This window comes from Corythoichthys intestinalis, chromosome 11 (genome assembly GCF_030265065.1).
Source record: "Corythoichthys intestinalis isolate RoL2023-P3 chromosome 11, ASM3026506v1, whole genome shotgun sequence".
Classification (NCBI taxonomy): Eukaryota; Metazoa; Chordata; class Actinopteri; order Syngnathiformes; family Syngnathidae; genus Corythoichthys; species Corythoichthys intestinalis.
In genome coordinates this window covers 32,906,178-32,929,358 of record NC_080405.1, presented here as the reverse complement: position 1 = coordinate 32,929,358, position 23,181 = coordinate 32,906,178, and the positions used below count along the sequence as shown (strand labels likewise).

Here is a 23,181-nt window from a genome sequence, read left to right as displayed (position 1 = left end):
AACATTTCAAATGTATGTGAGAGCTAACGGTATGATATCCCAGAAGGCACGTCAGTAGAAAATGCCGTATGAAGTCATGTACTGAACAGTATTACCACCTAGTGGCGTATTCAACTGTGTGCGTATCTAGAGGAAACAGCAGAAAATGGCAATTCACCATTACACTTTAGACTGATTAACTTTTCATACAGTACTTCCTGTCCTCATTAAGTCACGTGTGAGTTGGAGACCATCACTGGTGACTTTGGCACAAAGGCTGTATCTGAATCATTTTTGTCCTTGAACAAACTGCACGTGGGTAAACCAAAACTACGCACAAGACAGCTGTATGTGAAATTTTGAACCACAACCTCAGCAGAGTGTGATGGATGTGCTAACCCCTTTCACAGAGTTGAAATTATTCTTTTTAGACAAGCATGTGTTTTAGTGTCTTTTCTATGCATATACTATAGGCCTAGCTGACAGTATAAAAGATGTCACTGAAATTGCTGAAATATTTAAAACACATTTTGTGCTGAATTTGCAAATATCGGTAATAAATGCAAGGTCACTGTGAATACATGTCAATAATGATCTTTAATGCCAATATATACAGAACTTGAAAGAAAAATAGAATCTTAAAAATCAAATGAAATAAATACATTATCATACAATTTCCACAATGTCTTTTAAAGAGATATCTATGGAATTTTAGTTTTTTGATTCAGCCTCTCTGGTTTGATGGGGTGCATTTCATTCCCCCCAGAGAATTCCCTACAGCTCCCACACATGCTCTTCATCTTCAGAATCTTCACTGTACATTAAGATATAATATATACAATCATTTGCGAATGAACTCGGTACACACAGATCAAACAAAAGACAAAATTATAAAGACTATCATGATTGTTTTTTAAAAATTTTTTCCAGAAAGATTTATTTAAATCTGGTGCTGATATTTTGTGCACTATTTAGTTTTCATAAATCAAGCATTCCCAAAAAAAAAAAAAAAAACCCTCTGAAACCGATGCAGTAAAAGCCTCATAAACAGAGGCCACTGTATTAGTTTAATCCAGGCGTACCAAATAAATTAGCAAGTAATATATATATATATGTGCAATTTAGAACTTCTGTTATAGTCACCACACGTATCACATTCATTTCAAGACATTTTGTCCATCTGCAGCGTTTTTAAACCTCTTTTGAAACGTACATTAGCATTACAAACATAAATTAAAGGTTAAGGAAATACAGCATCTGTCCACACATGCATTTTTACTGCCAAAAGTGCTAGAAGAGGATTTTGATCGTTGGGATTTATCACCGTCTCAAAAAAGAAACATTGTTTGTTGTCGGCTTTGAGTAAGGAAACCATTTGTGGCTGTCCTTCAATTATCATTATAAATTATTTTGCTAGCACTCTCATACCTTTCATTCTATATTGTGGAGAAAAGAAGAGTGCAAACTAAGTCAAGGAAGGAGAAATAACTGAGGCGGAGAGGATGGCAGAACATAGATGAAGAGCAGTGGGAGGCGAGGGGTGGGCACAGTTTACCGAAGCAGCTTTGTATCAGCCAATCACAGTGAAGGAGAACATCAGCTGGTGCATTTCTTCCCAAGGAAGAAAGAATGAAAGGCGAGGAGGGCAAGTGCATATGAAAGCTGTGGAAATAAATACAAGTCTGTCGCCAGCAGTAACAGATACAAGTGTCTAGTCTTACGTTTGAGCTGATCTTTGCAGTTAGCCTTGTCAAGTGGACATGTGCATGGAGGATGTGTGTGTCTGTTTTGTCAAATAAATACATGAAAATGGGAGACTGTAGATTTGACTGATTGAGGTCTGAAAGGTAGCATGGGCTCCCTTGTGTGTGTGTGTTTCTACATGTCCGTTGAGGTGAGTTTCTTCATGCTGCGTCGCTGGGCTAAACTGGATGCAGCTACGGGTTCGAGCACGGGCTGCTGGCTTGTCTTCTGGCTCAGCGCTGAATAAGTGGCAGCCATGGCTCCCTTGAGTAAGGAAAGGAAACCAAATATTAACCAACTTATCCAATATTTATCTATTTACATTTTTTCCACACTATAAACAAAAAGAAACATGGGTGGGTGGTCAATAATACAGCAAAGAAATCTACATTATTGTCAAAAGCAATTACAAGAGCAGAAAATACTACTCATTGGCAAATATTGAGAACTATATTTTGGAAAAGTTAACTTCTGCCTATAAACGCTTTATCTAAAAGGTTACGCTGAGGGGTTGTGATACCTGGGCATTTTTATCTTTTATCCCTTTTTGCTTTGAGGACCTTCTCAAGAAGAACTTTTCTAAGGTGCACAATGTAATATTTGCACTTCAGTTATTTACGAAATGACCATAATATCTCAGTAGACATTAAAGAATGTTTTTTTGCACATGTTTTTTGGAAATACTTTAAAAACGTATTTCAATGGTTAAGCGGAGATTTTCCCATTTTAAAAGACGATTTACGTGTCGCACATTAGTTCCCGTTTAGCTTCCGTGTTCATCATCGGTCAATCACGAGACCAGTTTCCAGTCTTTGTCCGAGTTGCCACAGGTCTGTACGCCCTGTGGCAAACTAAGGGCCCATTTACATGGTGACGCGCCAAGAATATGACAAATTTCATGTTTGCATTTATATGGTTGCGTCCTGGTTCCATGTTTCCATTCCGCGTGAAAACGATTGGCAACAAAGCTGCTCAGCCTGGAAGACATCATACCCGCTCACTCCAAGCAATAACGTTTTTTTTTTTTTTTTGGTCTACCCCCCCTCCCCCCGATTATTTTGCAGTTATATTCACGTTTTTTCTGCATATTGAATTTTTCTCTCGTATTTGTTGTCCGTTTGCTGTTCTTTACAAGTTTAAATGATTGTATAACATTGCTTATCAATAAAATAAAATTAGAAAAACTCAAAGCAATGGAATCCATGTGTTTTTTTCTCTTGCTTCTAAAGGCATAAAAAATGCGAAAATAAAGTATATTTAAATAAAAAAATATTATAAAAACAGTAAATTAAAGCCGCCCTTCCACCATGTTTGCAGTTTTGAATGTTTACTAGCAGCAACTATGCATGCCCAAAGTGACGTGTGTCAGTGCTGACGTCATCGGCGCGAGAGCGTTCCATTCATTTCGTTGCAGCGCAATACCCGCAATCGAATCCTTCCGATTTGAAGCCCGAAATCAAAAGCTTGCGTCTTCGTCTTCCGTTTTTGCTATCACCATGTAAAGGCGGGGCCATTCCGCAACACAATTGTTGCATCTTGGTGTCACAGCGTCCCCATGTAAACGGCCCATAAGGCTGCATCGACTTAGATAAACAGTCTGAATTATGTCTATCCCCTCAAGCCAAAAAAACCATTGTTACAAATCTCAAAGGATTCACGCCAACAAGAGAAGCAAAACAAGGATATGCATTAATTTGGCGTGGTTGTCCTATGTTATTTAGCGTGTGGATCCGTTGACTTATATTCTGCCGGTGCTACGTTATTTAGCATGTGGATCCATTGATCAGGCCAAAGATTAAGTCTTAACGTGTGTAATTAAATGTAATTAAATTAAAATGGATGGGGCAATTAAATTGTCTTGGAGGATGCTGTCAAAGCATTACCGAATGATATATTTCTTTGCCAGAGTGGTTATACATTGAGTAAAGTAGCCCTCCCAAACTTCGGTCATGGTGACTTAACTAACTTGGACCTCGTATCATTGGTCGTTTAATCGTCATTAATACATTGAAAACATACTGCATGAAAATTAAAGTGATAAGATATACCTTCTGCAGAGGACTCGTCTCTTGCCACTTAACGTTATTTTCCTCAAAGTTCTCCAATTTCCAAGGTCGATTCAGTGCTTGACCAAATCCTGCCAGTTCATTCATCTATAATTTCTTAGATGGTCGTAGTCCTCTACATACTCGTTTTTTAAAGTCGAAATAGGAAGATGAGATTGGAACCACAACATCAGACAGTCAATGGATGCAAATCTGTATTTCTTTCTGTGCCAGACATGGTCTGTTACAGTGCAAAGTAGTTTTTAGAGGATATTACACAAACTCCTCTTGCAAAGATTTACCCCACCACCATTGACGGTTGTAATAGATGTAAACAATCACCTGCCGATCATACGCTTTGGTCATGTCCTAATCTTGCCGGCTTTTGGCACCAGATTTTTGATACACTGGAAACAGCGTTTGGCACAAATTTGGGCAATGATCCTTGCGTTGCACTTTTTGGCTGCTCTCCTCTATCACCTGACCTGTTCGCGCCAATACGCCATGTAACCGCTTTCATGGTCCGACTAGCGAGACAGCTTATTTTGCTGAGGTGGAAACATGCACTTCCCTTATCACATAACAGCTGGCTTAAAGAGGTTCTGATTCATTTTAGGCCAGGGAAGATGAGACACTCACTTTCCGGTATGGGAAGTACCTTTCGTAAAACCTTGGCAGCCCTTCAAAGATTACTTGGATTTATAATCTCCTCGGAGAGCGATTAGATGCCCTGCCACTTTTAATTTTACCTAATTTAATTTTACTTAATTTTGTTTCTCATAATATCGATGCTTCGTTATTGTGTTACCTGATGTTCCAATTACCGTATGCGGTTTTTTTTTGTGGTTGTTTGTTTGCTGAATATAGATATGTTTTTTTTTCTTTGTTTGCATCTTTTTTGTTAGAGTGATGTACGTATGGTTATTGTAAAATAGATGGAGGTCTTGTCCATGGTACAGCCAAACGCAACACTGTTTTCCCTTGAAATTTTGGCAGGTTATATAAGTATCATTTTGAATTTATTCATTTTTTTCCCCTCTCATACCGAATGAAAAAGACCATGAAAAACATGAGGATTAATTTTTACCTTTGGTTTGGCTATGAACTATTGGATCATGTTCGTGTATCGAAAAAAATAAAAATAAAAAGATGTATACAAAAAAAAAAAAGAAGCTATTACTCATAAGTTTAACTACTCCATTTTACTAGCGTTGTTTGTGCCATTATTCAGTATTCAAATCCAATGCTTAACCGGGGAAAAGTAAACACATAAAACAAAAGTAGTTCAGTGAGATGGCTGTACCACTCACCTTGACGAGGTGTGGTGCGTCATGGCGTGTAAGCTGGAAGTGTGGCAGTGCATCTCTGCAGGAAATCCAGGAATGCTTTAGAACCTGCTCTGCCGTGTATCGCTGGTGAGGATCCACATGGAGCATGTGGGACAGGAGATCCTGCAACCCGTAATCTCATCAAGATAACAACGTCGACAAGGAAAGAGTTGCGTTCCCCTACACAATGAACTTTTAATTGTATCGACAAACAACAAAAAATTGCTACAGGTAGTCCCTGGGTTACAAACAAGTTACGTTCCTATGTTGGCGCCGGAACCCAAATTTTCACGTAAATCGCAATGAACCCTTTAAGAACCCATAAATGCCCCTCAATCTCAAAATAACTATCCAAAAATATATATTATACGTCATATTAATAAAACAGAGTAAAAAATCTGATAGATATAACTTCCCTCCGGTAGCACCGATCACACCATAGATCTTCTAACAACAATCATTTATTAATTTAATTTAATTAATTTCACAGTCAAACTATGAACACACAATTAGAAAATAAAAATCACAAAGAGCGTACAATAATGCCATTAAGTAAATCAATAGAGACATATTTGCTTACAAAAACATACATCAATGGCTGCACAATAATACCGGGGGAAAAAGGTCCAAATCTTGGGCATTCAACAAGGAAAACGGTAGCTTTTAGTGGCACTGTTCCAGCGGTGAAAACCAACGCTGCTCAATAAGCTAGCATGCTAATAGCGAGTTAACGGGGGGGCATCGCCGAGCCCAAGCTGTTTAGGGTTTCTCTGCCTTCTTGAAATATTGACGGGCGTTTACCCGCACCTCTCAAGTTGAAAGCAACGCTCAAAAAAGAAAATATCGTGGGCGTGAAGTCAAAAAAGTCCTAATGCAACAAAGGAAAGCGCACCGCACATATACTGTAGTATAACGAAATACCAGATATGCATAGCAATTACTGTAAAGATCAACCATTTAGATTAGACCTAACAAATAAGAAAATTAAATGATAAATAATATACTGTACTTACTATCGATGCTGAGAGGTGGGGGACGAGACACTGTTACGCGTAGAGCTGGGAATCTTTGGGCACCTAACCATTCGATTACGATTACGATTCAGAGGCTCCGATTCGATTATAAAACGATTATTGATGCACCCCCCTCCTTTTTTTTTTTTTTAATGTTTTGTACATCAGTTCCAAAATTGTTCAAAAATACTGTCAGGCTAAACCAAACTACTATTTCAGTATCACGTTAACATATAGCAGTATAAAAATATACAAAAATAACAGTAAATAAAAAACTCCAGTCCCCATTCTATATCAGCAGCTTTAAACTACATTCAATTAATTTAATGTTGTGAATCAACCGTTAAAGTTGTTAAAATTGCTCCCGTTATTCCATAATTTCCCTTTTGTCTACTTTCGACATGTGAAAGTTTTAAAACTATTTTAAAGATAGATTCAAGCCAATATTTTACCGATTTGGGAGTATTTTAGATAAAAAGTTAATTAGGTTTGCTTGGAAGGTTCGCTACAACAGCCTTGCAGGGAAGTGTACTGCTTTAAGATGGCAGCCGTTTACTACGCCCGCATCTGCTTTTTGTAGATGTGCTGTTAACGCTACCGAATCTAAATTGCATCTATACCTATATAAATGATATCTACCATAACATTATGTGGATGTACTTTGTAGCAGCTTTTCGGCAGCAGTCAGGTATGTTGTTGTGTTTTTTTATCTCGTGGCATGAGTTGAGCTAGAGCCGTGAGTTGAGCATTGGCATTACCCGAGGGGCCGGGTAATGAGAAGCATGATGTTTAGCTACTCTCGCTCCGTTCCTCATTGTCCCGAAGACCGCGCGGCGCGCTGAGTGTGTTGTACTTCCGCTTTACTTGGCATATTTCAATAATCGGAATTTGAATGTTTGTGAATCGTTCTCGAATCTTCCACGGCCGAATCGCGAATAATCTAAGAATCGAAAATTTTGCACACCTCTAGTTACGCGACTAAAAAAAAATAAAAAACAGCGGACGAGACACGCGTCATAAAGTCGAGATCATGTAAAACGGGTATGTCGTAACCCGGGGACTTCCTGTGATTCAGTAGAAACTTTTACACCAAAACATCAAGAGATTAACTGCATATATGCAATACTATTTACAAATGTAGATAGACCATTTTACCTTCGAGGTGTCTGATACAGTATCCCAGTTACCGCCTGTCAAAGAAAACTTTCCAGAGCCTATTCGAAGAAGAATCTCCTCTGGTGTGTCATTTGGCCCATTTGCAAAAGGGGTGTACCTTAACAAGAATGAATAAAACTTTAACAACTTGCTAAAATGTATATTTAAAAGCAGAATTATGTTAACAAAGCATGTCCTGTTTTGGTCTTACCCAGCCAACATTGTATATAACAGAACTCCAAGACTCCATATATCACAGGCTGCGTCATAACCTTGCCGCATTAGTACCTGAATACAATGTAAATCAAAAAGGCAGTCAAAGATGAAGTACTGCAGATTTAAAATGACTGACTTCATCATGCACAGCGACCTATCAGCTCAAGTGGTAGTTATTTGGTATTGTTCCTCTTTATAGCTCACCTCTGGTGCCACAAAGTTAGCGGTATAGCAAGGTGTTAGTAACAGGCCGTTGCCCCCTCGAAGCTGCTTTGCAAAACCAAAGTCGCAGATCCTGATTGAGTCTGGATTCCCAGAGTCGTCCATATACAGGATGTTGCTGGGCTTCAGGTCTCGATGTACTACCTGACATTTTACAAGATTTAAAAATACAGTTTTGGATCATTGTTGATCTTCTCATGTGCCTGTGTGTGTGCATTTTCTCACCCCTTGGCAATGGAGGTAGTCAACAGTCTTGGTGATGGTGTAAAGCACAGCACTGGCCTCTCGCTCAGAGAAAAACTTCTGCCTGAGGATCTTGTCTAGCAGTTCCCCCCCTTTCATCAGCTCAGTCACCAGGTAAACATACCTGCCTTCATCATACACCTGACACATTCGCATGCAACAATTGCCTGTTACCGGATTTGACAAATTATTACAAAGTTACAAATGATGAAATACCAACAAAACACTGTACTGACATCCTTCAGCGTAATGATGTTGGGATGCTGCCCGTATCGCATCAGGATTTCAATCTCCTCAGAAGGGTCCCGCTTACTTTTGTCTATAATCTGTGATATTGGGAAACAAATTGTTTTCATCATATTACGTTATTGTCAGAGCTTTCATAGGTGGCGTGATAAACTGACATGGACAGCTGTGCTGCCCTCTGCTGGAAAAAGCACCTTACTCCACTTATTTGTAGAACAAAGAAATATGAAAGCAAATAATTTTGCACGCGAACGTTAAATGTTTTACCCGGGTTCTCAAGTGATTTAAGAATAATTGGCTGAATGCCAGTATTAGAACATCGGATGGCAGAAGGACTTGTTTACCGTACTATATTAAACCAGATATGCAATTGTCTCACTGGTTGCTGGTTAAGATTAAATTGGACTGAATGTGACCCCCGAATTAAAAAAAAAAGTGCCATCCCTGACATACACAACACTGGATTTGCATCTGGGTCTCCATCAGGTCCTGGGCCTTATTTCATCCCCCCACCATAGAATGTCTTAGGTATGAATGGCGTATTACGAAATTTCCTGGATCAAATTGTGCAGTTATGTGGCTATGTGATGGGTCCTCAAACAGGATAATGTCCAAAAACAATGTGCAATGAACAAAACATTGAACTGTGAGCAATGATGTACAGTAAATACAATTGAATATCTGTGCAACATACTGTACTTCTAGGGAAAGCTGAAGTGCTTGCTAACAAAGAGTGGGCAAAAATATGTGTCGATGGGGGCAGAATTTCACTAGCACTTAGAGAAATCATAATTTTGTACAGCAAAATATTAAGAATATTTCCATTTTCATTCAACCTAAAAAAAAAAAAAAAATCTGCAGGAACACAATTCAAAAACAGTGTCTGATCTTATTTCACTATTCATTAAGTTTCCCTTTATTCACTTAAGTACATTTGTTGTATTCAGTTACTTCAGTGTCCAGTGAAGCATAATGCAGAAAACAATATAATAAATTGAGTTTGGAATAGATTAATTACTGTCTTAGCTGTCAATCTGTCACATTCTTACCATTGCCATGCACTTTAGCACTGCACTGATGTAAAATATGACAGGTGTCAAATCAAACTGTTGTATTAATGAAAACATTACATGTGCAAATGTGTGTTGTGGAAGTGTATGATGCATTTACTAATACAGTAAAGCTATTTTAGCATTAGTTTAACTGGCAGTAATTGGTCACCTTCACAGCATAGTCCATGGCAGAGATTCGGTGAACACAGCGTTTACAAATTGAGTAGGAACCAACTCCAATGTCCTCCTGCAGTTCGTACAGGTCCAAAAATTTGGACCCCCCATGCATCTGAAAGGAAAAGAAAAAAGTTATGTAATTAGCAAGCCGGAGGTTACTTGATTCTTATAGGGGTCATTTTACAGAAAATCTATTATTTGAGGTTTTTTTTTTTGTTTGTTCTGAGTTCCTGATCACCAGTCAAGTGTAAAAAAAAAAAGCAACCAAGTAAATCTTTAATAAGCTGCCTGTTTCGGAGAATACATATCTGAGAGCATGCTGATGTGCACTCCCTCCACTGTTATCAAACAGTAGTGCTAATTAACCTATAACCTCCAACACACAGTAGTGTTACCATTGAGTGGCAACCAACAACCTAGGGGCTCAAACTTATCTTCGTTCTCATTCTTTCAGTCTCATGTAAAAGGATTTGATGACCCAACCAGTGTTGTTAATAACGGCATTAGAATATAACAGCATTACTAACGGCGTTATTTTCATCAGTAGTGAGTAATCTAATTAATTACTTTTCTCATCTTGGCAACGCCATTACCGTTACTGAGGCGGGAAAGGCGTGCGTTACTATGTTGGTTGACTGACACGAGAAAAGTCTGAGAAAGACAGACTCACGGAGACGAGAGAGCAGTGGGGAGGAGGCAAGGGAGGGTGACGCCGTTGCAAACGCGATGCTACTATGCTAGGTGGCTCCAATAATACCTGACTGTAGCCAAACTACGCCCACATGATGCTTCGGTAGATATCACATATATACAGAACTAGATGCAAATGAAAGACACGGCTGCATTAGCAACATGTATAATAAAGAACTAGATACGTTAGTAAACAGCCGCCATCTTAGAGCAGTATACTCCTCAGGAAGGCTCTGTTGTAGAGAACCTTCCTAGCGAACCCAAGTAACTTTTCATCTAAAATGCTCCTAAATTGGCAAAATCTTGACTTAAATCTATCTTTAAATGATGACATAGTTTTAAAACTTACTCATGCCAAAAGTAGAACGAAGGGAACTAATGCAATAACGGGAGCAATTTTAACAACTTTAACGGTTGATTCACAACATCAAATGACTTCCGCACATAGCAAAGGTTACTATCTAGTTATCGCAATATCCGCAATACCCCAGTGTCAAGTTAAGTTTAGGGTAAAGAATTGGGCTAGGGCCAAATGTCCCAAAAAAACCTTTAAACTTAATGTGTGTCCTTTTTTGTGTGTGTGTGTGTGTTTTTTTTTTTTTTTTTGAGAAAAAAAAAAAAAACATGAAAATTAGCATCAGTTACTTTGCCAAGAAACTAATTACTCTTACGTTCAGGTAACTAAGTTACTAACGCAATTACTTTTTGGGAGAAGTCATTTGTAACTGTAATTAATTACTTTTTTAAAGTAAGATTAACAACACTGGACCTAACCAATATGAGCTACAAATAGCATAGAATAAGATTTATGAATGTATGTGTTGTCCTTAACCTTAGGACATTTTTATGCATAGATAGTTTGGGATTTTGCATATACACACCCATACACACACAAGTGAGGGAATGAGTAAGTTCACCTGCACTATTGGGAGTATACTGAGGAGCGGGGAACTCTTGTTCTCATCCATTGGCGTGGGAGCAACAAAACTGAAGCCTTTGAAGAGCTGGTGGGCGTTTGCACTGGGAGGGATACCTGGGGAATCTAAAACAAACAAAGATGCTGTATAATACAAGACGACGAATACACAAACACCCAATAAATTATGTAGTGACAGATATGAATGAACACAGCAGGATGGTTTTCAAATTTACAAGTTTGTACTGAGTGTGAGAGTATGAGTATTTACCCTTTGGCGTCTTTGCAGTGAACTCTGGGTCAAAACAGAATGTGTCGTCTGGTTTACCAGCCGCAGGCTTGAATGGGGGTTGCAACTCTCTCCTGTATAGTTTCTGAGGAGGGACACATTTTACTATTTTAGTTATTAGGGATCAGAGCCTCTCACGGGCTGTCTGGATCTGTGAACATTCGTGAAGTGTCAGAAAAGTTACCATACTAGTCCTTCCTACATCATATTTAAAATCCAAACAAACCAAGGACAAGTTGCCCCCATTTAAGTAATCCCTTGCGCCTAACTAATAAATCTTCCAGGGCTTTAAGTCAAGTTAATTATATTTACGTATATAGCTTTAAATCATCAAAAGATTCCAAAGGGCGCAGGCAAAAAACAGCTAAAAAAATAGTAGATATTAAAGAGCACGTGGAGACTTCAATTCATGAACCTTTTACTCAGTTAAATTATACTGAATGCATCATTCGCTGTCTCAAAACTCACATTACCATTTTTTTTTTTTATTGACCACAGAGTTTTTGAGTTACTGCCATAGCAACACCTTAGCAACGAGGGACACATCCGCTGCCGGCCGCTACCTGATGACGTCAATTCCCTAAGACCTCGCCAGCACTCCAGTACGAAAGTATAGCACCACGCTATCCTCGCCATGTATTGCAAACATTTTCTGGGTTTTACTCGCAAGATTCATCATGCCATCTCAATGCGTAGCGATGAATTGCTCACAAGAAGGCTATAGACCAGAGGTCACGGAACTGCGGACCTCGGTCCGGTTCCGGACCCCCAAGCCGTCTGGACCGGATCTCAAGCTGTCCGGACTAATACAGGTTGCAACAACAAAAATCATTTTTTTCTGCGGGTTTGCAGAATGGAGGCGGGCAACAAACAAAAACCTTAGCGGTGACGCGCGTGAGCCAGCCAATGGGAGTGAAACATTTGAAAGTTATTTTTAGAACAGCATGTCTCACACTCGCTTTCCAGATTCCGCGGAGTGACAGCCAAAAACTGAGCCGAATGAAGTTGGAGGAAGAGGCGAAAAGGTACGGCATATGGCGTGCTCAAAACTATGCAAGATTGATGCAGAAAACAGTGTTTAAGGAGGAGTGGACCAACACATTTTTGTTCATTTTACCTGGCGGCAGCACAAGACCGCTATGCCTCATCTGAGACTCATTCAGAGACGGTAGCGCTTGTAAAAAGCAGCAATTTGAAAAGGCACTATGAGACGACGTACGCAGCTTTTTTTTTTTTTTTTGCAAAGTTTCCCTATGAACTCTGCCATTTGTTCTCAAAAAAAATAGCGGAATTAAGGGCTCAATATGATCGCACCTCAAGGCTCATGGTTCATTTATTCACTGCACAGCAACACGCAAATGAATTCTCCCTCAGAATAGCGTGGATACTGGGTCAAAACAGAAAGTCTTTCAGTGACACACCGATTGTCAAAGATTGTATGAGTGTAGTTGCTGAAACTTTGTTGATGGAAAGCAAAAAGAAGAGGTCTGTCAAAAAATAAAGCAAATCCCCCTGTCAGCATCCACAATTAAAAAACAAAGAAGTCCTGAACATGCCCTTATGTTGCTATTTAATGATTCAATTAAATCACTTTTTTAGTTTTAAGCACCTTTTATATTTTATTTACATTTTTGAATGTTGTAATTATCAGCATGGCCACGTAAAAATATGTTTGTATTTTTGGGGGGAAAAAAAAGCATTAAAAATATTTCCTGACCCGAGATTGTTGTAATTTTTTAATTTCGGACCCAGAGGATTTTTAATTCATAACCCCTGCTTTAGACGCTATGAGTGACCCAAAAAACCTTCTTCTGCAAGGATATGGACATTTTTTGTAAAAGTCAAGAGTAATAACCTCTCCCTGGCTCCTCCATCGCGTCTCTGCTTTTAACATTTCGGCAACGACAGCCAGGAGGTGACAACCTTGGTTTTTCGATGACGTAAGTAGACCCTTACTGGCTTTTCTAATTCTAAAATTTGATGCGATTCTGTTGATATAGGAGGATAAAGCCAACTGCCTGTCCGTTGAAGTGCAACCTTTTTTTTGGTTTTGTTGCTTGCCTGTCCTAAGACAGCTGACAGGTTGTCTATTCATGTTAGTTTGATACATTTGTTACTAGATCCATATAACTACTCGTATGTTGTTGCAATAACTGATAATAATATCACAGAATGAGTGGGGAAAGAAAAGTCCAGAAAGAGATCACGATGCTAGACATATGCCTACCACTCTTCCTTTCGTGTAGTGTCGAGCTGCCAACCTGCGTTGTGTCGAGTAAATCGTCATCTGACGCCTCAGGTTCAAACATGTAGGGATTAATTGTAGATAATCTTTCCTGGGAGCCTTTACCATTGTTAGCGTCACGAAAGAGCGATCCTGAATGGTTACTTTCGGTGGAAATATCACTGATATCGTTGCTGCTGCTATGCTCGCTGTCGCTCTTATAGTCTTTTGTTGCGTTCGAGAATTAACGTCACACTTCCGGGTTTGGGAATGAAGTATTGACGGAGTGCTAAAAAACTTAAAAAACGCAAATAATCCTCGCAGTTAGGCGTTAGAAATGACAGTTTATATTCTTAAAATTACACCAAAATCTGAAAAGCTCTTCACTTGCCCTTTAAAATGTTAATTAAATAATTGACAATAAGGGTTCATATTTTTGTCCAAAATGTAAGATAAAAACTGAAATTTATATATTTTGGGAGACAAATCCTGGAACTTTTCTTACATATTCTGTGAGCGATAGAAAGGCCACACCACTATTTAATGAACCCTTTCCCGTTCTTCAACCATGATGCTCAGCCAATAGCGGCCTGCTGGCTGATGAACATTCATGCGGGGCTATTAGTGCACACAGCCAGAACTGGCCATCTGCCTAGATGCACACATACAGTGTTGGCATAGCCAAATTATTGGGAAAGCTGAACATTTGTGAGGTGTGAATCTTCAGTAGAAGCTAGAGAGTTACATGTGCGTTTGTGTGGCTGAGAAAAGAAGGGTGGGTGTATGTGTGTGTGTGCGCACGTGTGTATGTCTGTGCCTACATTCCAGTCGATGGTGGAGAAGAAAGCGTGGCGTTTGATCTCTTCCACGCCGTCAGGTCCAGCCCCTGAAGACACAGATCAAATCACTTCAGTTAAACTGGCACGAGCAAGTTGTACCGCAAAAGAGGATCAACACATCCACACATTGTTCTTTCTGTAGTATTCAGCATCAATTGAAGGAAATGCCAAGCTGTTAACAGGCTCATGTTTGAAAGCAGCCAGGTTACAGGTGATTCACCATCAACCTCAATATTGCTTACCTAGTCTGTTTGTGGGGTTTCGTTTAAACAGCATCCTTAGCAAACTCTGTGCTTCCAAACTAAGGAACTGAGGCATTCCTAGCTTTGCTCTAAAGGGGAAAAATAGAATAAAAGAAAAATGAACATTGCTGCATTTTGTGTCACCTAAATTTCCCTCAATTGAAAAATATAAGGAATAATCAAGAACAGCTACTTAAAATCAAAAGCAATATAAGAAACTTATATTGTGCCATATTTTATACTAACAGTACATACAGTATAATACAAACCAAAAATATACACATTCATTACAGTATATACTGTACATTTTCATGCACTGATTCTGCCAATTGTTCCAGTTTACTCACTTGAGAATCATGTTCATGGTCTCATTGCGGTCTTTCCCTTGGAATGGTAACGTCCCCGTGAGCATCTCAAACTGCAAACATATGAGAAAGCAAAAAAAAAAAATATATATATATATATATATATATATATATATTATAATAATACAGTAAATATATAACAATTCAGTGAGTGAAAATTATTAAGTCTGCATAACATCTCAGTTTTCAGGGGCATTATTAAAGTTAGAGAAGTGAATCTATTGGCTTTCAAGCAGGACCACCATTTCTTGAAGAAAGGCATTTTTTATTCTATCTTCTTCCGCATTCATGATGATTAACCATGTGCATTTTTATGCTATTGCAATGAATTATATATTTTGGGCAAAGTAAGTTTTAAACACTAAAATGTTTTACTTAAGGCTGATTGGCTAATGTTCTGTGCTCGCATACCATTAGTACACCCAGCGACCACCAGTCAGCACTCTGTGTGTGTCCTCTCCTGTTGACCACCTCAGGGGCCATATACTCCACCGTACCACAGAAAGAATAAGCCTTCTTATCAGCATCCACTGACTCTTTGCTCAGGCCAAAGTCTGTACACAATGACATCCGATTATGTGTCATCTGGACAAACAAAAAAACATGACAATCCCATCCACAGGTTGCAGGTCAGATAAAAGTGCAAGTTTTAAATGACTCCTTTTAGGATCAGTCACAATAGTTTTAATTAACAAACAAATATTGCAAACATTTATTGAACGATATTAAACTACTGCAAAAATGCGTATATTATTAACAAAATACAGAATATATAACAAAATACAGGTTACTAAATTTGCAAAAGAAAATGTTTCGACTACACAATGTAAAAGCATACCTGTTAACTTTACATGCCCAGCTTCGTCAAGTAAGATACTGGGGGGAGAGGAGTACATTTTTTTATGATAGAAAGCTTCACAATATTCTAATTAATTCAATGAAAAATGTTCATGATTAAAAATGAGTCTTTTATTCAAGCTGAAGGTTTAGTCCAAATCTTACTTTTGGATTTTTGAATATGAGGTTATGAAAAAAAAAAAAAAAAAAAAAAAACACTTCATGGAGTGTTACAGTTAGTGTTTGAGTGGGCAAGTTCAAAGTTAAAAGTGGGGTCTCATACTTCTCTGGCTTGAGATCTCTGTAAACTATGCCCAAGTTGTGCAGGTGGTCAAGGGCCAGGGCCAGCTCTGCAAGGTAGAATTTCACATCTTCCTCTGTAAACATAACCTGTTAAGAACTGGACAGATTTACTCTCTGAACTCAGATGAGGACAATTCAAGGGGGGAAAAAAACATCAGAAACGTCAAACAGAGTGGGTATTCTCTTAAACTAATCATTTGAAGAAAGTAACTATTCTTTATGCTGTTGATCTAACATTGCCAGCAGCTATTCCTTTGTTTCTGAGACATGCTTTAAAAAGGCTCAATCAAACGAGAAACCGCACATTACTTGCATTGTCATAGTGAAACCCCCTGAAAGCAGTTCCTGAGGGCCACAAACTGATATGCAATGAATACTTGAAAAGCTGAAAGCACTTGTGTTTCCATGAGAAAATGCAGTCAGAATATGATTAAATGTGAACACAAAAGAGACACGAATTGACACAGCCGACGCTAGCAACAACAACAACAACAAAAAAACAAAAACAAAAAAAACAACAACAAAAAAAAATCATCTTGCTATTCTTGTCAATCCACTAAAAAAAAAAATAATAATAATAATAATTCAAACAGATAAATGATGACTGGACACTTGTTTCATACTTTAACAATTCCTTTGCGTTCGAAGAACATTTAACTCTTCCTCTTAAAATAAGTTGTCTTTGCTTTTCAAACTCAGAAATAAATAAATATCGATAGGAGGGCAACAGGACATTGGCTTACCTCTTTGGATAAGCGAGTGAATACATCTCCTCCCCTGAGAAAGTCCAGTATTAAATACAGTTTCCCTTCCGTCTGAAAGGCTGTAAAGGCAAAGAAATTAGGTAAATCACCATCACACTCTTAAATAATGGATTTACACATACGATACTGTATGCAAAGCACACCCATGTCCAATTACAACAACCTAAGCAAGTCAATCATCATATGACGTACTTAGTAGAAATCAACATTTTAGAATGACGATTCCAATTTTGAACTGGTTGCTCACAGATACAGTGCCTTGCAAAAGTATTCGGCCCCCTTGAACCTTGCAACCTTTCGCCACATTTCAGGCTTCAAACATAAAGATATAAAATTTAAATTTTTTGTCAAGAATCAACAACAAGTGGGACACAATCGTGAAGTGGAACAAAATTTATTGGATAATTTAAACTTTTTTAACAAATAAAAAACTGAAAAGTGGGGCGTGCAATATTATTCGGCCCCCTTGCGTTAATACTTTGTAGCGCCACCTTTTGCTCCAATTACAGCTGCAAGTCGCTTGGGGTATGTTTCTATCAGTTTTGCACATCGAGAGACTGACATTCTTGCCCATTCTTCCTTGCAAAACAGCTCGAGCTCAGTGAGGTTGGATGGAGAGTGTTTGTGAACAGCAGTCTTCAGCTCTTTCCACAGATTCTCCATTGGATTCAGGTCTGGACTTTGACTTGGCCATTCTAACACCTGGATACGTTTATTTTTGAACCATTCCATTGTAGATTTGGCTTTATGTTTTGGATCATTGTCCTGTTGGAAGATAAATCTCCGTCCCAGTCTCAGGTCTTGTGCAGATACCAACAGGTTTTCTTCCAGAATGTACCTGTATTTGGCTGCATCCATCTTCCTGTCAATTTTAACCATCTTCCCTGTCCCTGCTGAAGAAAAGCAGGCCCAAACCATGATGCTGCCACCACCATGTTTGACAGTGGGGATGGTGTGTTCAGGGTGATGAGCTGTGTTGCTTTTACGCCAAACATATAGTTTTGCATTGTGGCCAAAAAGTTCAATTTTGGTTTGATCTGACCAGAGCACCTTCTTCCACATGTTTGGTGTGTCTCCCAGGTGGCTTGTGGCAAACTTTAAACAAGACTTTTTATGGATATCTTTGAGAAATGGCTTTCTTCTTGCCACTCTTCCATAAAGGCCAGATTTGTGCAGTGTACGACTGATTGTTGTCCTATGGACAGACTCTCCCACCTCAGCTGTAGATCTCTGCAGTTCATCCAGAGTGATCATGGGCCTCTTGGCTGCATCTCTGATCAGTTTTCTTCTTGTTTGAGAAGAAAGTTTGGAAGGACGGCCGGGACTTGGTAGATTTGCAGTGGTCTGATGCTCCTTCCATTTCAATATGATGGCTTGCACAGTGCTCCTTGAGATGTTTAAAGCTTGGGAAATCTTTTTGTATCCAAATCCGGCTTTAAACTTCTCCACAACAGTATCTCGGACCTGCCTGGTGTGTTCCTTGGTTTTCATAATGCTCTCTGCACTTTAAACAGAACCCTGAGACTATCACAGAGCAGGTGCATTTATACGGAGACTTGATTACACACAGGTGGATTCTATTTATCATCATCGGTCATTTAGGACAACATTGGATCATTCAGAGATCCTCACTGAACTTCTGGAGTGAGTTTGCTGCACTGAAAGTAAAGGGGCCGAATTATATTGCACGCCCCACTTTTCAGTTTTTTATTTGTTAAAAAAGTTTAAATTATCCAATAAATGTTGTTCCACTTCACGATTGTGTCCCACTTGTTGTTGATTCTTGACAAAAAAAAATTAAATTTCATATCTTTATGTTTGAAGCCTGAAATGTGGCGAAAGGTTGCAAGATTCAAGGGGGCCGAATAATTTTGCAAGGCACTGTACATTTTCGGAAGTAGGAAGCTCCCAAATCAGTTACTTGGTTGTGCAATTTCACACTTGGTGGTTGGGCAGTGCCTCAAGGGCCGCCACTATTTTGTATAACAACAACAACAAAAAAATCTATTCTTCAATTTGTGTAATCTTGAGCAGGTACCCTCACTGTTCATACATGTGTTATATGTTAGCACACAGTATAAATGCATATTTTGATTAATATGGAGGTTTTAGGTTTTAAATAATTACAGGAATTTTTATGTCGCATTGCAGTAACATCAAATTGCTACACTTGCCATGCACTCAGAGCCATTACACCAGACCGCAAAGGAATTGCATTTTTTAGCCTTCAAATTTGCAACACAAGTAAAAAAAAAAAAAAAAAACTGTTGTTAAACTTCAGAACAATGAACAGAAACAGCTAATAAATCCTGACTCGTTAAACAACGCATATAACACAATGTATGGCAAGTCTTTGCAATCCCCATCTTGCTCAAGCCATTATTGTGATATACAGCCCTATTTAAGATTTATGTGTTATCTTACATCCTCAGATAATAAATGGACTCCCTAATGCAAAAAACATTGACATTTATTTTATAGAGCTTAAAAATGTCATTAAATTAATTTCCAAAAAAATGGAAGAAGGAGTCTACAGGTCTGTAATGAAATACATACACATACTTTATGTTCTCAATTTTCTTACCATAGTGCAATTTCACTATGAAGGGATGATTGACCTCCACTAAGATGTCTCTCTCCATCTTGGTGCGAACTCTGTCCCTGACTGAACATCAACACATAAGTGAGATAATGGATTAAAATGAACACTGATGTAGAACCACACTCATTGTGCTGTGGATTTTTTGAAAAGCTATTTTACCTTTCAACGATGCCTTTTTTAAAACTTTCATTGCATATAACTGACTGGCATCTGGACCCACAATTTTTCTTACCAGAAATACCTTGTGGGGGAAAAATTGGAATGATTTATTTAAAAAAAAAAAAAAAAAAAAAAAAAAAAAAAAAAAAAAAAAAAGGTCAATTTGATTATGTGTGTTCTCACCTTCCCAAAAGAGCCCTGACCCAGAACCTTGAGGAGTTCAAACTGCGATGGATCTGCTTTCTCACACCCCTCTTTCACATGATGAGTGATAGGAATCTCCTTATAGGTCCCTTCATCCTGCAAACACATGCAAGACCCAGTGCACATACAATCAGGATGATAAATATTGAGATCTTTACCTGTATGGACCTAACTGTATGCCAGTGCACAAGTATTAAAATCTCAAACCTTACTTACACAGTGCGTGTAACACTCCCCCTCCTCCATGGGCTCATCCATGATCTGATGTCCATTGACCTACAACAGCAAAAACAAATTACATCACAGGAGTCGAAAAAACAAAACTCAAGGAAAGATTGAGCATGTAAGCTTTCAGCTGAACAGGACTTCAGCTCCTGCACACCCACGTTAACATTGAACAAATCAACAGATGAAAACGATGAGTCACATGCAATAAGAGAGCATTTTCACCAGCATGCAGTTATGTTTGTTGACAAACAGAATAGAATCCAATCCACGCTCTAAAAGTGTAAATCTATCCAGTTACAAAGCTTTCTCGTTATTAAGGTTCTGCACCAGAGTGGACAAATGTCGAATGGCTTGAGTGATCAGCTTCCTAAGGATAATGTCACTCTGATTCATTGTACTAACAATTTTACCAAACATGACAAAACTGTATTTTTGTTTCTCTCTGCGATCATAAATAAAAACATATGCATTGTATTAAATGCATAAAAGAAAAGGCAAATGAGCAAAAATTACACAAATGTTTGCAATGTGCATGTAAATTTTATTATCACCAATAGTCCTGTGCTACAAAGGTTTGCTTGTTTATGTTATGAAATGCATCTTACTGCATGATGTATTTAATCTGGTGTATTTGTGTGTGTTGAATTCCATCAAGCCTCTGAAGAGAGAGGATGAGTCATAGCACTACGTAAGCCCACTCTCAGTGGGTGGAGCCACTGACATACACTCACTCACAGCTACAAGAACTCAGGCCAACAAATCACTTTCCAATAAGACTAAGCTACAGAAACCTGCAGGAGCATAACAATTGAAAATGTCAAATACGAAAAAATTCCAATGCAAGATAACATCTAGGAATATCAAAATGAAACTGTTGGACATCTGTGAGGTCTGAAGTGTGACATGCGTGCTTCAGCTAAAGCCAGGACATCATTCACACATGCATACTCACTCCCACCTCTGCTGCGGCTCATCACAGCTTGTAACAAGAGTGCAGCCTACACTTGGAGAATGGCAGGCCATTTTTCTGCCATTCTCAACAACTGATCATTTTTTGAAAAGCCCGAAGCCTCATTGAATTTGGCTTTGTTTAAATGTCTTTAAAGGTCTGATACTGATGCAATGTGGATTAAAAGGCAACTCCAGTTTAAGTGGCTTATCTAGATGTTTACTTCAGCGCTTTAGTCAACTGTCAGTGTGCTGCATCCACAACACGTTATGGAGTTATTTGAAGTACCATATGTACCAGTAATAAATTATTTCACATACGGAAAAAAAGACTTCTATAGTCGATACAGAGATGTGCAGCATAATGACAGCCAGTGACAGACAAGTCTCTGATGTCACTGGTGTTGACTTATTTGTGAGTCTGCACTTTACCACATAAGTGGCACTTAACATTTGCTGCCATTGAGGGTGATTGATGTCTAATCGATTTGAACTAGGAGGGTTGGTAGAGAATGATCATTTTTGAGTGACATTAACTGTTATAGATGTCCCATCCATTTGAACTGGAAGGGCTAGCAGTACCCATCCAAGTCGAAATGAATTGGACGTCTTTTGCCGGCAATGGCAGCGAATAAATTAATGGACCAGTACTTTTATAGTAATGTTTCCGATAAAGAGCAGACCTAAGGGAATGGGCTTCGATATTGGCTTTGTTAAATATATTCACCCAGACAATAAATGTCTGTGCAACAACATCACTTTTTTTTTCTAAAGATGTGATGCAGGAAACCCTGCAATGTGCATTAAATACGGAAATAGTATACAAGTCTCACGCTACCCAGTAATATACATAAATACAAAACAAAAATCAGGCGTGTTTAATCGATAATAGAGTTGGAAAAGTTCCCTGATCGGCGAGCTGTCAGTAGACACACCAACTCCATGCTAATGCTTAGGCTAAGTGCGCTAAGCTAGCAAAGCATCAAACTCCTCTTGAGAAGTATAAATGACAACAAACGCTGCATGAAAGCAGCGTCTCATTGTACGGACGAGTCCAACATGTTGACATTCAGACAGTTTTGAAAGGTATAAAGACAAGCCGTGCAACATATATAAACATCTAATCAGCTGTTAGCATTAGGTAGCGCGTTAGCATGCATTGCGATGCGCTTCAAGTCGTGACGCGAATTGAACGTAACCTGTAACCGGTGCAAGCAACCTCAACTCGGTGACAAAGCCAAAAGACTATTGGACAGGTAACATACGCAAACCCACCTCAGTACTGACGTTGTTTATCTCCATGCTGTGCCAAGATTCCTCTTTAAATCTAAGGCATCCTCGTCCACTTAGACCCTCGCTCCAAAGTGCATGTCCCCCCCCCCACTTTAGAGTCCCGGCTGCTTTGCTCGGTCGTTCGGAGGGGAGATGCGTGGATGTCTGTGGTCCACGATCCGGGTATTTTTTTTTTTTTGTTGTTGTTGGTTTTTTTAGGGGTGGGGGGTGTCAGTGCGTGAGTATTTGATGTCAGTGATTGGACCATGCGTTCTGCTACGGAACCGCTACCCTGCCATAGCTGCGAATATGGCGGCTACTGAGGCAACTGGATTGTGAATGAGTTTATTGACGTATTAGTGACGCAACTCAGTTAAGGATTTCCCCCTTCCCCTCAAAAGCACTGCGCCTTGACATGACTAGGGACATGCTTCACAAACAAGACGACTTATTTATAATCGAGGCAACAAACATTAACTGATCGTAGCAGTTTGCTGTTGTCACCATCACACTTCTCTTATCCCTTAGAGTTTAAGTCGAATGTAAAGCCTGACCATCGCTTGTACTGCTGGAAATAAGAGGCTTAACCCTTCTTGTCTTGCGGGTCAAAAATTACCCTCTACAATGTTTAGCGGTAGAAAAATAACCTTAAAGTACCCTTTTCCAAACTGAAATTTTATGGCATTTGTTGAGGTGAAAAAATAATTTATTTTTGTTTATATCTCTTTTATGCTAGCTACTACTAGCGTAAAAAATACATCAATTAATCTGCTTTATTTCTGGGCTTTGGTCATTTCTGACTCATAGGACAAGGGGAGTAAACCAAGAGTTAAAGCTCATCCACTTCCCCCCAGCTGTTTCTCTTCCACCAACAGTGGAT

At 38.9% G+C, this 23,181-nt stretch overlaps 1 protein-coding gene across 1 annotated transcript; it reads right to left on the bottom strand.

Moving 5' to 3' along the window:
- Positions 1-557: 557 nt before the first annotated feature.
- On the bottom strand, positions 558-22,628 carry rps6kal (ribosomal protein S6 kinase a, like). Its single transcript, XM_057850422.1, has 22 exons — positions 22,305-22,628; positions 20,070-20,129; positions 19,833-19,949; positions 19,650-19,731; positions 19,473-19,553; positions 16,868-16,947; positions 16,105-16,211; positions 15,823-15,860; positions 15,396-15,538; positions 14,967-15,037; positions 14,620-14,708; positions 14,360-14,424; positions 11,297-11,399; positions 11,027-11,151; positions 9,412-9,531; positions 8,181-8,270; positions 7,927-8,085; positions 7,684-7,845; positions 7,475-7,551; positions 7,264-7,381; positions 5,078-5,218; positions 558-1,986 (listed from the first exon to the last, which is right to left on the bottom strand). Exons 1-22 carry the CDS (start codon positions 22,329-22,331, stop codon positions 1,858-1,860), a joined length of 2,184 nt encoding a protein of 727 aa, XP_057706405.1. The 5' UTR covers positions 22,332-22,628; the 3' UTR covers positions 558-1,857.
- Positions 22,629-23,181: the final 553 nt, after the last annotated feature.